Source organism: Acinonyx jubatus, chromosome D3 (genome assembly GCF_027475565.1).
Source record: "Acinonyx jubatus isolate Ajub_Pintada_27869175 chromosome D3, VMU_Ajub_asm_v1.0, whole genome shotgun sequence".
In the NCBI taxonomy this organism is placed as follows: Eukaryota; Metazoa; Chordata; class Mammalia; order Carnivora; family Felidae; genus Acinonyx; species Acinonyx jubatus.
In genome coordinates, this window is record NC_069392.1 from 72027783 (window position 1) to 72044242 (window position 16460).

Genomic DNA, 16460 nt, shown 5'->3' on the forward strand with positions numbered 1-16460 from the left:
AGGTGCATGTATCCCTTCGAATTGGTATGTTTGTATGCACTGGGTAAATACCTAGTTATGCAATTTCTGGGTCATAGGGTGGTTCTATTTTTAACTTTTTGAGGAAACTGCATATTCTTTCCCAGAATGGCTGCACCAGTTTTCATTCCCAACAACAGTGTAAGAGGGTTCCTCTTTCTCTGTATCCTTGCCAATACCTGTTGTTTCCTGTGTTAATTTTAGCCATTCTTACAGGTGTCAGGTGACACCTCATTGTAGTTTTGATTTGTATTTCCCTGATGATGACTGATGATGAGCATCTTTTCATGTGTCTGCTGGACATCTGTATGTCTTTGGAAAAATGTCTATTCATGCCTTCGCCCATTTTTAACTGGATTATTTATTTTGGGGGCTATCTGAGCTTTTCACTCTCCCCTGAATACCTTTTAAATTTAGAGCCATAGATTTTCTATTGTAGAGCTCATTTCAAATAACTTACCAGATATAAAGACTTAACAGTTATTTGTTTTCTTTCCAACCACATAAGGGTTAAGAACCACATGTAATAGCATTCTGTATTTTCTACTTTATACACATTGAAGCTTTATACACATGGAAGTTTTATACACATTGCAGAAATAAAATTCTAATCTAGAAATTTCAATTAACATAACCAGGTACGTAATACAGAAAGAACATTTGACATAAATAAGCACTTTCTTTGGACTAATTCCATTCTTTGTAGATATAATCTTTTTCAGCATTTATTAAGCTCATAAAAATGCTTCCTGTTAAATATAATTTAAAACAACAACCAGCCAACATTCTTTTCCTAAAGAAGCCTTGGATTTTTTAATCTTTTTTTTTACTTTTGGAACTACATGGTTCTGAGTTACCTAGCATTAGGTTTAAGTGAGAAAATTGTGTTAATATGAAACTCATTCTTTTTTTATAGATATGTGAGCCCATAGATGCTATCTAACTTGGCTTCCTCACATTTCAGAGATGCAGAATTTGTGGGTAGATACTTTGATTAGTATGCCCTTTCTCAGATAATGAAGCAAAGCAGTACAAGTTTGGCAAGACTTCATCAAATCAGCAGCCAGCTGGAAAATGATCACAATTTTGCAAGATTATTAGGCCAGTGTCTGAAAACTTAGGAAAACATCTTATTAAATGCTCATCTCTTTAGCTTAAACCCATATCTTTTTTCCATGTGGAGACATTAAGGGTTGAAGCTTTAATTTACATATATACACTCAACGTTTTCCATATGTCACATAACTTTGCAAAGAAAAAAGATAGATTGACTGCTGTCATAGAGGATGGTGTGCCCTTTTTGTAATAAGGGAAAGCAACTGTCCCGCGGCTGCAGCTGGTGGGTCCACTGAGGCAGGCACCTATGGTGGGAAAGGAACCATCTTCCCAACCAGCCACTGTCTCAGGAGATGATATGTCTTCATGAATGGGGTCCACTCTGCTCTCCTGTTAGCTATAGTGTGAAACTAGGGGTTACACGCGCTGTTCAAATTAGGAATCATTCACTGGCAGTGAGGAGTCTCAGTGCTAACAGATGGTGCGGTGGTTCTCAAACTTGACTGTACATTGGAATCATCTGGAGAGCATTAAAAAAATACTAATGCTTTTGTCTCACCATCAGAAGTCAGATTTACGTGAAATAGGGTGTGGTCATCATGGAGTTTTAAAGGCAGCCAAGTTTGAGAACCATTAAGTTGGGAAAACCCATTTTTGGGTCTCACTGAATGGCTTCAGGGAAGATGTCAACCTCTGTTTGTACACTTCCTAATGTGCTGTATTGCCTCGAAGGTTTTTCTCAGTCCTGGAAGAGATATAGGTCAAAGATTCTTTCCATGAAATGTCTTTGCTGAATTTTAAGAAATTTACATTTTCCCCCCTAAAGTCCTGGGTGAAAGGACCCACAAAAGCATTTTTTTAAAAGTAGGACTCTCTAATAAAAAGTAAGCCCTATGGCTCCCTTATGAAGACAAACATAAAACCTTTTCAGGTCAAATACTAAATCTTCCAAAACATTTGTAAAGCTTAATTTACTTAATTCAAACATTTATGCGTTGTCTTCAGTGCATGTAGTATATGTGTTTTGAGTGAGTAAATAATGTTTTGAGGACTCCTCCTAATTGTCAGGGGAGCAGTTTGTACAGTGTGTGAGGGAACAAAATTACATGTAGCTAGAAAACCATGGTAAGGGCATGTAATAGTGTGTATCAGCAGAAGAAGGAATCCGCTAGCTATGTGCCAAGCCTTACAGATGGCAATCAATAGGAGGAAATTGCTCTCAACTGTAACAAGATCAAATTAGATAAACGGACTCTTTTCTTGACCAATGGGTTTTTCTACTCTAGACTGAGTTGCTGAAGGAGGTTAAGAGTCTCAGACTTCTGGAATAGTTTCCTGTAGGTGTACCTCAAGGTGAAAAAAGAGGGAGAAAAACAGTTTCCAAATCTGGCTGCTCTTCTGTCATACCGAAATGGATTATGTAAATTCTGAGTTCCAGGACCTGCCTACAGAGATTCCGATTGAGCCTTTCTGGAAAGTCCTTAAGAGTTTGTACTTGTAAACACCCCAGGGAATATTGTTGCTCAGCCATCATAGGGACCCACTGGGTTTTCTGCACACCCAACTTCTGTTGCGGTGCTGTTTCACAGGCTCCTGACAGCCAGTCTGCCCTGCTGTGTCCCAGGGATTCTCGATTACTCATTCCTGATTTGTGAGCACATTTGCTCAGTAGATTGGCTAGCAGGACCCTGTCAAATAAGGAAGATTTTTATAAATAAGAAATTAATGTAAATGTGAGAATTAGGCTCATAGAGTGCATATCAGGCCCTTTCCATTCAGAAGGATGTTATTATCCAAATACACATGATTCTTACTAGTAAGTGACTTTATTGTAAACAAGGATTAATTAATACCCGGCTAGTGGAGCTCGGCTAAATAAATTATTTTAAAAATAAATAAGTGTTATGTAAATAAATAAATAGATTTTAAAATTAATTAAATTAATCTTTTTAAATTTTTTTTTTTTTTAGAGAGAGAGCACGCAAGTAGGGTATAGGGGCAGAGGGGGAGAGAGAGAGAGAGAGAGAGAGAGAGAGAGAGAGAGAGAGAGAGAGAAAGAGAAAGCGAGCAGGCTCCACGCTCAGTGAAGAGCCCAGTGCAGGACTTGATCCCAAGATCCTGGGATCACGACTTGAGCCAAAATCAAGAGTCAGATGCTCAACCAATAGAGCCACCCAGGCGCCCCAATTTAAAATAAGATTTGTAAATTAAAATACAACATTCTTACTTTGTTGGGCTTTCAAAACAACTCCACTGAGTATAATTCATATACCATAAAATCTACCCTTTTAACATATACAATTCAGTGGTTTCTAGCACATTCACAAAGATATGCTACCACTATTATCTAAATCCAGAACATTTTCATTATCCCTTTCCCATCAGCAGTCACTCTCCATCCTTCCTCTCTATCCCCTGGCAAACACTAACTGAAATTCTGTCTCCATGAGTTTGCCTATTCTGGACATTACATATGTATTGAATCGCGGATTATGTGACCTTTTACATCTGGCTTCTTCTATCTAGCATATTGTCAAGGTTCATCCATGTCATAGCATGTGTTCATACTTCATCCTTTCTGTGACTGAGTGATATTCCACTGTGTGGCCATGCCACATTTTGTTTATGTAGTCACCCATTAATGGACATTTGGGTTGTTTCCAGTTCGGGACTATTATGAGCATTTGTGTACAAGTTTTTGTGTGGATATCTGTTTGCATTTCTTTTGGGTATAGACCTAAGAATATTGGTAATTTATAAGCTGGCTGATCAATAAATGGGGGTATACTACTATTCCCTCAAATTGTATATATGTTTGAAATTTCTTGTAATAAGAAGTAAAGAAAATAAAAGGAAAAAAAACCCCACACAGTTTCAAAAGTTCCCACAAAATGAAGCTAACAGGCAAAAAATGTGACTTTTGAGAAAAAAAACCCATTTAGACAAATAAAATATTTATTGCCTCAGAAGTGGGTTTAATATATGAGAATAATAAAGAATGTGAGAATAATATATCAATAGAGACAAATCAAGTTAAAGCTGACTTATGTTAGAATTTTTATCCCTTATTTTCAGGGTAAGTAAGCTGAACTTCAGAGTTCAATAGCTTCTTGGTTTATCTATATTTCACTGAATCCCTTAATAATAAAAATGGATACTTTTATCTTTTAAAATAGATGTGATTGCTCCAAAAAACACATTGTCAGCTTAAGTAAAGGCAGTTTGATCAAGTTGATATTGACTTATATTTATAATTGGGTTTGAATTTTCCATATAGGCTCACATCCATTAATTATAAATAGTCATTAAGAAGAATCAAAATGAAAATTAAAACCTTCCTAAAAGAACAAAATGCTAAAGAATACACTAAAGAAAACTTTCTGTTTGTTTGTTTGTTTTAAATTACCCCTACCTTTCTTTCCTCCAGAAAATGTGTTCTGTTTTACTGATGCACAGATGCTATACATAGGTCCTTGAGTATCGTCTATAATTTAACCTGTAGGACAGGAGTGTGGTTATGGAAAGCAGAATTTCAAGGTCAGTCAATGAGAACCACCCATGGGCTATCACTCACACAATGAAATTTTTGCTATGAGAATTCCAGATCTCAAGATGTTCCTTCTGGAGCCCAATATAAGCCAGTCAAATAAAGATGAATGAGGAAATATTAAACATCTGTCCATTTTATGTTTGACAGCATTATTTTATTTAAAGCACCTACAAAGTGACATCACTGATACTTTGTCTACTATTTTAAGCTTTCCAAAGTGTCTTAAGACAATTAAGTTGGTTTTCATTAGTAAGTTCAAATCACAGGGTCATAGGTTGTCATGGCATTTTTAAGATTGTTACATGGAGAAGTACAGAGAACAGTACACATGCAGAGAACATCAAAGTTTGCATGGGTAAGTCTGTCTGTGTGATAGTCATCCATACATCTCTGTAGCATTTGGTAAACTCCCCTCTAGAGAAAAAAGAGTATATCCTCAGAGCCACATAGACTATCATGCAAAATAAGAGGTGCCAATGGGAGTGTGTCAGATGGGTGAATGGATGCATTCACAGAGAAGCCTAGTTCTGAGCTGTGACGTCTCCAACTGACAAGTTTAGACGTTCTCTGCCAATACAAATCTCACTTCCAAAAATTACAGTCCCTGTGTATTTTCTGTTTTCCTGGGTTCTTTGAAACTGCTTCTTTGAAGATATAAATATTCTATTTTGATAAAGTTTTTATATTCTTGTGCAAGTTAAAATAGAAAAATGAGCTCAGGAAGTGAGACCCGGAAGGTACCATAGTTATTATTTAATCTAAATATTCACCTCACAGTTGAGGAAGCAGGGAGAATATGTCCTGAACTTGGAGGGACACCACGTCCACCAACTGCTCAAAGATTAATTACATTAATTATGGCATTTGCATGGCTCTGATACTCAACACATATGTATTGAGCTCCTAATACATGCCGACCATGGTACTGGACCCTGTGGCTCCAGCAGTGGACAAAGAATATTAAGTTCCTGAGCAAATGGAACTTATGTTGAACAAGAATGATGCATATTGGGGGATGGAGGGGAAGAAAGAGAGAAAGAAACTAGGGGCAGCCTCATTTGAGATAGTCTAAATCTGAAAATCATGTTCCTGTCAATAACCAGAGAAAATTCCCTTCCCCCATAGGATGAAAATATTTCTACTTTCTACCTATATAACTCACTTTTCATTTCAAATTATAACAAAAAACAGTCTTGGGTTTCCTTTTTAGAAACTGTCATCCCACAAATCATCTAACTTCTGTGCATGTGACTTCTCATCTGTAAACTGAGGACTAGACCACAGGATTACTTAGGTAGGTTTCCCTCTTCCTTTGAGACTCTTCATTAAGCAGAGCCTCACAAATGTTTTGAATTCTTTTTCCTACTCTTCCCAGCCCCTTACCATCCCACGAAGGGCTCTGAGGATGATGCCTCAGTTCCTATATCTGAAAAGACCTCCTGGTTCTTGTGGTATAGCTTGGGATGTAGTGATAATGGTAGAGAGTCCACATGTTTCCTGAAGCACAGCAATCTTCTGGCTTTTTCTTTCCTTTTAGATCCTTAGAACCAAAAACTGACAAGACCATCAATCATTGTGCAGGAATAAATACTGCTAAACTTGTCAGCTTTTTGATCCTTCCCAGATCATTTTTTTTTTTAGCTCAGTTCTTGGAAAAAGAAACCTTGCCAAGGCTTTAATTTTTCTTTGTGGTGTCATATTTGCCATGCCAAGGATAGAATATTGAGGTCATATGATTTTAAGACTCAGAAAATCACATGGTAATAAAAGAGGAACCAAACTATATATGAGTAGTGATATAAAAACGAGAAATAAAATTCATTTTCGAAAGAAACTTAAGAGGCAAAGTATCTCATGCCGAGTTTACTTTGTCAGTTTCTTTAACTGGTCTGCTGGAGACACTAAATAAAGGTTTTCCATAGTGCCAAGCTTTGCACTCATTTTAGGTGGAATTTTTGTTAAATGCCACAAAATATGCACAACCCTTCACTTATAGAAAACAGCCAGTGTAGGCCACAGTGAAATTGATCCATGGTTAGCCAGTTCACTCTGGACTAGAACCTGGCTGAGAGGCAACTCCAGTATTGCCCCAAGTGAGTTTATGTACCAACAAGAGAGACAAATTGACTGCATATCAGGAATATGTGGTAGGTCATGTAGCTGGCTACTGATGATAGCCCCATTCTACAGGTGGAAAGGCATCTCCCATGCAGTGCTCCGGTATCTTCTTCCTTATATCTAGGTCCTCCCGTTGTTATAAGATTAAATACAAGTTCATCTTCCTCTACAAAATCTTTGCAGACCACTGCAATCCATGAAGATTACCATTTTGTGTGAACTAAAAGCACAACTATTTGACTCATTTATCAATTAAGCATGTTCCCCATCTTGTAAAATTATGTTGTAGTTTCTTCTTTAAGTATACATGTGCCTTATCAGAAACTAGATGATAAATTACATTGAAGAAGTTTTCATCTTTGGGCCTGATACTGTATATTGAATATATTTAGATAGATTTGCTCAAGATGAAGCTTGTCCTAACAGTGTCACAGAAAATATTACAAAAAAGCATAGCTAACTTTAAGCAAAATTTTACAGTATGCTGCTAAATCTTCTTGACTCTATTATTTTCATTTCTCCAGGAGCTGCAGTATCCCCCAACTTTATCTTGCATTTAGGCAGCCAGTAGCTCTAACTTGTTCCCCCTGATCAAGACTTGTGCTCAGGGAAGAATTTAGCATTGGTCACTTATATCTCAGTTAGAATACATTTAACCTTTCCCAAGAGAATTAACCATTTCACCCAGTAATACTGGTGAAATGATAGACTTTTTCATCCTTCAGAGGAGTTTCACATGAGCAAGTTTGGGAGAGAAAGAGAGAAGAAGGCAGAGAGATGGTGGCATTGATATTCCCAAAAAGGGGGAAATTATACCACTCTGGCAGCAATCTCCTCTAGCAACCCATTTGGCTCAGACTAGGAACAGCAACATCTTCAACTGTAAAGTCCTGGTAAGGTATTCAGGACCATCAAAACTCAGAACTAACCCCTGCTTTATAGACCGTCACTGAAAACATTTTCCCATGAAGAATTTCATGTCAATACTTGAGATGCCCGTATCCTTTTATTAAGGAAGGCTGGCTGTTGATGGAAGCTAAGCATTTCTTCCAGAGCCATGATTATACTTTGTATAGATACTAAACAAAAGCAACAACAAAAAAGAGAGAACATTTACCATCAGCCAACATTCACCGTGAGAGTCCTATTCAGTGAAGAAAGCATATTATAGAGGAGGAGAGCTTTAGCATCGAAGTAGGTACTGGAAGCTCTCAAAACACTTTAACTCAAAAACAGTTTGTTAATTAAAGAAACATCCATCAATAATAAATTTAGCAGGATTTTGCAGCAGTAAGGTTCAAATTTTAGAAAATTCTAATGTAAAAAATTTGCCGATCTTCCAAATGATGTAACTGGATACTGATTTGCTAAGTACCTAATTATCATCTTTATCATTATTTATCCAAAGACATGAAACCTTTTAGTTTTGATGACTAACTAAAGTGACACCATCAAAAAATAAAGTTTTGTTTGAATTGATGAACATGTGCACTATTTTCTTACAGGTAGGAAATGATTAGAATTATCTAGCAATTTTCAGATATGTCTATGGGGTAACCTGTTGTTGGAAGTTAATTTTAATCACCCCATAACTGAAGAGTATGTTTTCTGGATCTGTAAAGGTGGGAAAATATTCTTCTGTCTCATATAATAGGAGAGATACTTTTCTAGGAATATCTTTATAGGCCTTCCTTTACATGGGCTATAATAAACCCCTTTCTGCAACTCATGAATCAGAGTTTTACCAAATGCCAAATCGTTTTGCTGACCTCAGGAGTGGAAATGTCGGTAAGTATGTGGTAGGTGGTATTGTAATTCAAAGGTATTACCAGCACGGGTGTTCTTGGCATTTATTCATGGCGTCACCCATAGCCATTGTAACAGAAGAAATTAAGACTGAGGCAAAGGAGGTTAGGGCAATAGAAAAAAATGGCAAATGACATTCCTTCAGGTAGGTGAGATACTAGCAGAATTACCACAGCTATTCTTCTTCCTAGATTTTCTCCTTTTTCAAAGTCTGGAAAACATTCAGCAGATTTGCCAAATACAACAGATTTGCCATTGGAGAACAGAGGCTTTGGTATTTCAAAACAGAAGATTGTTAGATGCTGCTTTTGAAATGATTTCAAATCAATGTTTTTAAAGGTTGTCATCTCAGTTGTTAAATTTTTTAAATTAAAAAGGAATATTTTGCATGCACATAATAGAAAGCTCATTATGCATGATTAGATGCAAAATGTTCCCCTAGGCTTTTCTCTTCCACTACCCATATATAATTTCAATCTCTTCCTAGCCTACCTGCACCATTTTGGGCAGGCTTTTCTGTTTCCTGTGACCTTCTTCTCTTCCTAGCACCATACTCCTGGTCCCAAAGGGCCCTGGCTTTAAAACAAGGGCTGTGGCTCTTTAAGTTGTACTATCACTGGGGCAGTGGCTACTGTGGGTGTCATATAATCATATAGCCTTTTGTTCCATATTAGCTGATATGACGTAAAAAGCTTTGCACTGAGTGAGATAGTAGTAGGTGTGCTTTTCCTCCTGAAGCTGCTCTGTGCAAGCTCGTTCAGAATTGGCAGAATGGAAGTAATCAACTATTTTAAGCTTGCAATGTAAATTTATGTTGTGTTTTGAAGGAAGGCAAAGGGGAACCAATTTTTCCCGTAACCTACTGTTTTTCCTCTTCTATGCAGGCCTGCCGAGTCCATCACTATGACCGATGGGGACTATGACTATCTGATCAAACTCCTGGCCCTTGGAGATTCGGGGGTGGGGAAGACGACATTTCTTTATCGATACACAGACAATAAATTCAATCCCAAGTTTATCACCACTGTAGGGATAGACTTCCGGGAAAAACGTGTGGTGAGTCTTGACCCATACTGTTATGTTAACCTTGTTGTTGATCCTTCTCAGATTAAATAGAATTAAGGAGCTATGGTTACTGCATTGCAAGGAGTCTGTCTTTTTTTGCAGGAAATTCATAACCTGTCACTTTAATTCAATTTAGAATATTTTTAATTTTGTCAACCATAAATCACATTTTTGCTAAGAAAAATGTTGAGTGACACTATCACTTGTCTCCAAAAGTATATAGGACAAATAAATATTTTATGGGTCTATATGAATTCTATGAATTCTCTAGGAATCTTTCAAAACCCGAACTATCCAGGTTGCCGAAGCATTCACTCTTGATCTGAGTTAAGTTTCTCAATAAGAACCAGTGGTGTTCATTTATCCACTCTTAAGAGAGAAGTTAATAAAACGATGATTGGCAAATAGCTGGAATATGAGCTTTGTAAGTTCTTGCTGCATTTGTATTTATGTGTAGACTCAGCTATCAATCACTAGCTTATTATGAACAGAATGTGAGACCAGTCCATGCTATTTTACAAGATAAGGGAGTTTAAGTGAGAATTACAACTGCTTTCTGCTCCTATGCTAGACACTAATGACAGGAATAAAGATATTGTGACATGTGAGACATGTAGCATAGACACATAAGCTTAGCCAGATTTACTGCCAGTAAGGTATTTGTGATTGCCAACATGGCTGCGGCTTCCAATTGATGTCACAAGTTTACTCTTTTCTTTGAGAACTGGGGTGGGGGGAAGGAAATAGTGGTTGAGAAGTTAAATTCATGGTTCCTTATAAATCTTGTGCCTGATCTGAAAGTCAATACATTTTAGTGTAGTCTTGGCTTCTAACCTTGCTTCTAACCCCTCCCTTCCTGTGGCTTCACCGCTCCCAAATGCCTCCACTGATCTAGGTAGAAGTCCTTACAAAGTTTTCCCTTTAAACATTTTTACTGGGGCGCCTGGGTGGTGCAGTCAGTTAAGCGTCCGACTTCAGCCAGGTCACGATCTCGCGGTCCGTGGGTTCGAGCCCCGCGTCGGGCTCTGGGCTGATGGCTCAGAGCCTGGAGCCTGTTTCCGTTTCTGTGTCTCCCTCTCTCTCTGCCCCTCCCCCGTTCATGCTCTGTCTCTCTCTGTCCCAAAAATAAATAAAAAACGTTGAAAAAAAAATTAAAAAAAAACACATTTTTATTAACACATACTTAGGAGAGCTGATTAGGTGTTAAAGTTGTTATGCTTTGCTGAAATAAGAAGTCAAAAGGCCATAATTTTGAAAATTTAAACATTAATAAAAAGGGACTTTGGAAAAATGGCTACTAAAGGAAGACTTGAAATATCTTGTGTAAACTTACTAAGAAATTCTGTGCCTATTTTGTGGGTAGGTCATTTTGAAAGTCCACATCACAGTAAAAGATATTCAGGTATTTGTAAAGCATTTCACTGTTTTAGAAGTGCATTTACATCTGCTATTTAGGTTTGCAGGAACTCTGTAAAGTAGGAAGAGATTGTGGGTCTCAATTTGCCCTAAGACAATAAAATTCAAAGAAGTGAAATGAAGAGTTGATACTTGAACCTAGAACTTGGGTCCTCAATCTAATGTTTGCTGCCTCCATGAGGAAGTGACAGAAGGTGTCTAATTTAAGTTTGCAGTATGCCTAAATTGTGTTGAAAATCATACTTGTACTTGACATTTAAAAGTGAGAGTCTATGTGATACTTCTGGAAAAAAACAGAGCAAATATTTATTCTGCACTCTGAACTTTGATTATAGTAATTGAGAAAAAACATACTGCGTGAACCCAGAGAATTTGAATGTTGACAAAATCCAAAGTAATATCAACTGATGAAAATTGTATCTTTTAGGTTTATAATGCACAGGGACCCAATGGATCATCAGGGAAAGCATTTAAGGTGCATCTTCAGCTGTGGGACACTGCAGGACAAGAACGGTAATAGTAAATTACTTTGTTTCTAGCTACAAACAGCTTAGAAAACTTACTTTAAAGTGAATGCCATACGTGATCTTGAAAGTCAGATGATCTACAACTCTTCTCCTGGTTTCAAAATAGACATTTATATCACGAAATGAGAATAAATTGTTTATAGTTACTTGGCCATAGCTAGCATTGTGTATTTGGTATGATTTCAAAAATCAGATCTTCAAAAATCTCTGAAGATCCCTGTGTTGTCTTTGTACTTTCTAATAGGAAAAAAAAATCTTCTTTAGCATTTAATTAAATTAAGGTGGGCAATTGACATTATTATAAGTGCAACCTAAAGAGGGAATTAAGGAAAGGGGGGTAAGACCTTTCTCATTTCTTTCCATTCTTCTGCACAGCTCCTCTGTCCTGTACCACTTGACTGGCTTAGTTTTCTAAAATTTGGGTCACACCATTGCTCTCTAGCTAGAATATTTTCCTCCCTTCCCACCTTCCCTGATCCTCTCTTTTCACCAGGCCTGTCTTCTCATGTACCACCTCCTTTGTGGGAGCCTTTCTAAACACTCACTTGAAACAAATCCCCTCTTGTTATGAACTCCTATGACACTGATCCTTTTGTCCATTAAGTTAATTAATTATACACCACCTTGTAGTAAGGTAAATCTTTTATTGATTCACCTGTGGCCTTCTTACCCCAACAAAATTGTCAGCATTACCAGGGCAGAGACCATGCTTGGTTTTCTAGCATCTTCTCTGGTACAATGTCCAAGACAAGAGAAGCTCAGTAGACAGGAGTGTTGTTTAGTTAGAGCTGAAGGTACTGTTCCGTTATTTGATGAAAATATATTTCTTTGGGACCCAAGGTTTCCACGTGGTAAAGACCACAAGCTAATGAAGCTTTTCAATATCAGATTAAATAAAAAATGGCTGTGGATTGTCAGAGAAGATATTTAGAAGGCACATACCTCCAAATCCGGCATCACATGTCTTAGAATGTTTATGCTTGTAAACACTTTCGTTTTTGAAATGCGTCCAAAGTGTTCTCGCTTTCCGTGGGTGTAAGCCAGGAGAGGTGCTGGGCCCTCTCTGTTAGCTCTTTTGACTGTGAATTCCATTTACACACGTTCTTCAACACTGCTAGTTCTTCTGAAGTCGTTCCTCACAAGAATCTCTGTTCATATGTCAGTTTTGTTGTCACAAAGATGTATGTTTTATAGACCAATTTAATTCATTTTTGAAGAAGTAATATGAGAAAATGTGGTTCCCATATGTCCTCACACATGATATGTCAGCCTCGCATGATGGTAGGCTTCTCTCCTCTGCCCCCTTAAGACAGCTGCTCTATGAGGGAAGGGAGGAATACCAGGGATAGTCTTAGTAGCACTGGGGTTTTTCATCTCTTGAATGTTGCATTCTGTATATATATAAGGTGTAGCTACACAACAAGATAAACAGTGTCTCACACCTCAACCCTGTGCCTAAAAACATCTGGCAGTATAATACATATAAGATAATGCTTATTGATAAAAGCGGTATCCTGGGAACAAGGGAAAATATCATACCCCTTATGTAAACCTCAAGGATACAGGACACAGCCTTAGTTCCCAGTGAGGGAGAGAGTAATAATGTGACTCTGGGATCGGTTTCTTTTGTTTGTTTTGTTATGTGGGTCTAGCTTTCCCCACCCTACTGACTCACTGGACAAAATGAGATTGGTGAGTAAAACTGGAAGTCAATTACCTTTCCCCTGGAGTAACCCTGGGAAGAATGGGGGGGGGGGATAACAAGGGTGCTGGGCAGAATGGTCCAGGATATGAGCCTGTGGCAGAATAACAGTGTCCTGTCCATGTTGCTGTGGATGCAGAAATGTTTGTCCCAATGAAATCTGTACAGCAAACATGTTTTAAAATTAACTTTGTCATGTGCTATGGACAATGAGAGGGGGATATGGCACAGTCTTGTCCTTAAATGAGACACACATACACAACTCTTTCTCTCTCTCTTTCTCTCTCTCAAAGAGAACAGAAAGCAGTTGTCTTAACCACACTATTGTGGCTGAGTAGGAGACAATTTTATGAATACAGCTAGTCACCAAAGAGAAAGAAAACTTTTATAAAAGCTCTATAATCTCTGAGCTTCCAGCAACTGGTAGGAGCAATTCCACAAGAAAAAAAATTGAGTAAAATTTTTGGTATTTCATAGTTATCATGATTAATGCCTTACTAAAGAAATCAAATTTGGGAATAAAGTCATTAAAATACCTATTCTCCTTGCTTTGGTATTAAAAAGATTGTTGTCTACTGAAGTCATTGAAATCGTTAATAATTTTATATCCTTTACTATTCTCTTTATTTACTTACTTTTCTCTTAATTTGACAAACATTTCATGAGCAAATACTATGTTCAAGACCATGAAAATGTAATGGATAACAAGTTAGAAATACAACTTCTTTCCTGTTGGGGCTTACAAGGCTAGGGTAGCATTTGAATAGATAAGGAGCAATTGCAATATAGCCTTAGGGCAGTGTCAGGAAAACAAAGGGTGATAAGCAGGTGCACCAGGAGAAACCCATTAGCCAGATGTGGGTGTTAGGAAGGCTGCTTGGAAAAGGGATACGTCTTCTGATATATATATGGATATATAGATATACAGATATAGATATATAGATATATATACATACACACACATATACATATACATCCACACACACACACATACACACACTCATACATAATGTATGAGTGAGGGAGTCTTAACAGGTTAAAGAGGCGGGAGATCGAGGAAGCATTAAGGCAAGGTTACCCACAGGAAGAACAGCGTGTGTGGGAGCCCAGGGGAGAGAGTGAACTTTCTAAGGACTAAAAGAAGATTGGTATGCCTGTGGGTAGTCAGGAGATGAAGCAGGGTAGATGAGCGAGGATCAGTTCATGCAGAGCCTGACAGCTTATGAAAGAGTTCAGTCATTATCTTAAGAGCATTGCATCATTGTTTAGATGTTTTCAGCAGAGGATTTATATAACCAGGGGGAAGGAATCAGTGAAGGGGAGGGTCCCAAACAAAACTGGAGACAGGAAGCCTGTTGAAGTTATTCAGGGGAAAGATAATAGGTCCAAAACTAGGGCAGGTGGACAGAAATGAGAAGGTCAGGAGATGCTTAGTGATTGTATACAGTGGGTGAAGGAGAAAGAACAGCTGTGGCATCACTGAGGATCATGATGCATTGACAGAAGAAGAAATCAGGAGGAGGGGCCAGTTTGGGTTTAGACATGGGAAGTTAGAGTTGCTTCAGTTTCCTCCAACTGGAAACATACAACAGGTAATTGGGCATGCAGCATGAAGGGCAGGACAAATCTAGACCTATTCATTTGGGGTCCAACACATAGGTGGTAACTGAGCCAGGGAAATGGATGAGATTACTCAGTGAATGTATGTAGAGCGGGAAGGGGTTGAGAGTGGAACTCCAGGGAAACCAAAGAATCTACAAATAGGCTAACATAGGAGTCCAAAAATTAGGAGGACATTTAGGATAGGAAGTGGTATTCTGTATTTCAAAGTTATGTGCCTTTCTAAAACCCTATTTCCAAATTCAGTTCTGTATCAATATAGCCCAAACCTTCTCTGCTCCATCTGTGTTGTCTCTGGTTTTGCCCATTTTTAACATTGAAGCGTATCTCAGTACACCTTCAATTTCACTGAAGGCTTTGGGTGGAGGAGGTAGGAGCCGAGGAAAAAAGTCTTTATACCGTATGTGACAGAGTATATTCTTCAAAATCCTCTACTAGAGATGAGTGTTCTTGCTTTCTGTCTCCACCTACTATGTCCCTCTGACCTTGCCTTTCTTCCCCTAATCATCTTTCTCTTTCTCGTTTCTTCAGTGGTTTTTCCCTCTTCTTCCTGAGACATGGATGTCAGACTCAAAATCAGCTCTACCCCCAGAATGCTTCTAAAAGAGTTTTCTCACCAACATTGTTTTTTCCCTGCAAAAGAACCTCATCTCCGGCTGCTAACAAGTTGTGGTTTTCTGCTTGTAATCATGGGCATTCATTTTTAGGTTACCGAGTGCCAAACTTTCTTCTAGGCGCAGACAAGGGAGATTGAAAAGTTTAAGTTAAAGTCCCCATTTGAGAGTGGCTTCTATTTTACCTGTGGACCATAAGATATCCATGAGCCAACAAGGGGCCCAACAAGTCCAAGGGGCTGTGTAAGTCAGTGTGTGATTGAATGTTACAAACTCAGTGTATATAAGTGTTCTAGACCATAAAGCCAGGATGTGGTCCTAAAAAAATGTCTACAACCAGATGTCTTCCCCTGACCCTTTAGCATTCTTTCTACCCACTTTCTCCTTCTGTAGGAGAATCCATAAGGGATGCCATGGAGATTTCACATGTCAAAGGAAAATAGTGTTGTGTGTATTGTCATCGTAATATGTTTGTGGGCTAACTTCCAGAACTATCCACTGTGTTTTCTTGGCAGATTCCGGAGCCTCACAACTGCATTTTTCAGAGATGCCATGGGTTTCTTATTAATGTTTGACCTCACCAGTCAACAGAGCTTCTTGAATGTCAGAAACTGGATGAGTAAGTGGGATCAACTAACTTGCATTGGCCACTTTGGGCCCCAGCTTCTTTGCTTCACGACAAGAAACCAGATTGGGTTCCACAGATTAACTTTGAGCATTCATGAGTTTAGTATTTCCTGTCTCACCGTCAAAGTGATGGCCTTAATGTGGCTCACCTAAGGTGACTTGGAATTGTATCTTAGAAGAAGCCTATGTAGCTCTATCACCACCTATATTCAAGGTCATTATAATTGCAATTGAAAGGCTATTAATTCCACTTATCCAATGAGTCTTAAAAGACTTCTTACAACTATGTAAGCTACCACATCTAATCTGGAAAGGAGACAGGGAAAAGCAGCCGTGTTTTC

General features: G+C 38.2%; 1 protein-coding gene across 6 annotated transcripts in view; it reads left to right on the forward strand.

Moving 5' to 3' along the window:
* RAB27B (RAB27B, member RAS oncogene family) overlaps positions 1-16460 on the forward strand; it is a 145990-nt gene that overhangs the window by 119563 nt on the left and 9967 nt on the right. For 4 of the 6 annotated variants that reach the window (XM_027069005.2, XM_027069008.2, XM_027069004.2 and 1 more), the window contains 3 exons: positions 9433-9604; positions 11457-11542; positions 16008-16111. In XM_027069005.2, the coding sequence (XP_026924806.1) occupies positions 9452-9604; positions 11457-11542; positions 16008-16111 (343 nt within the window). In that variant the 5' untranslated portion in view covers positions 9433-9451. Of the gene's footprint in view, positions 1-5834; positions 5919-7084; positions 8888-9432; positions 9605-11456; positions 11543-16007; positions 16112-16460 lie in introns of those variants that run through there. The other 2 variants (XM_027069006.2, XM_027069007.2) reach the window with 2 other exon arrangements.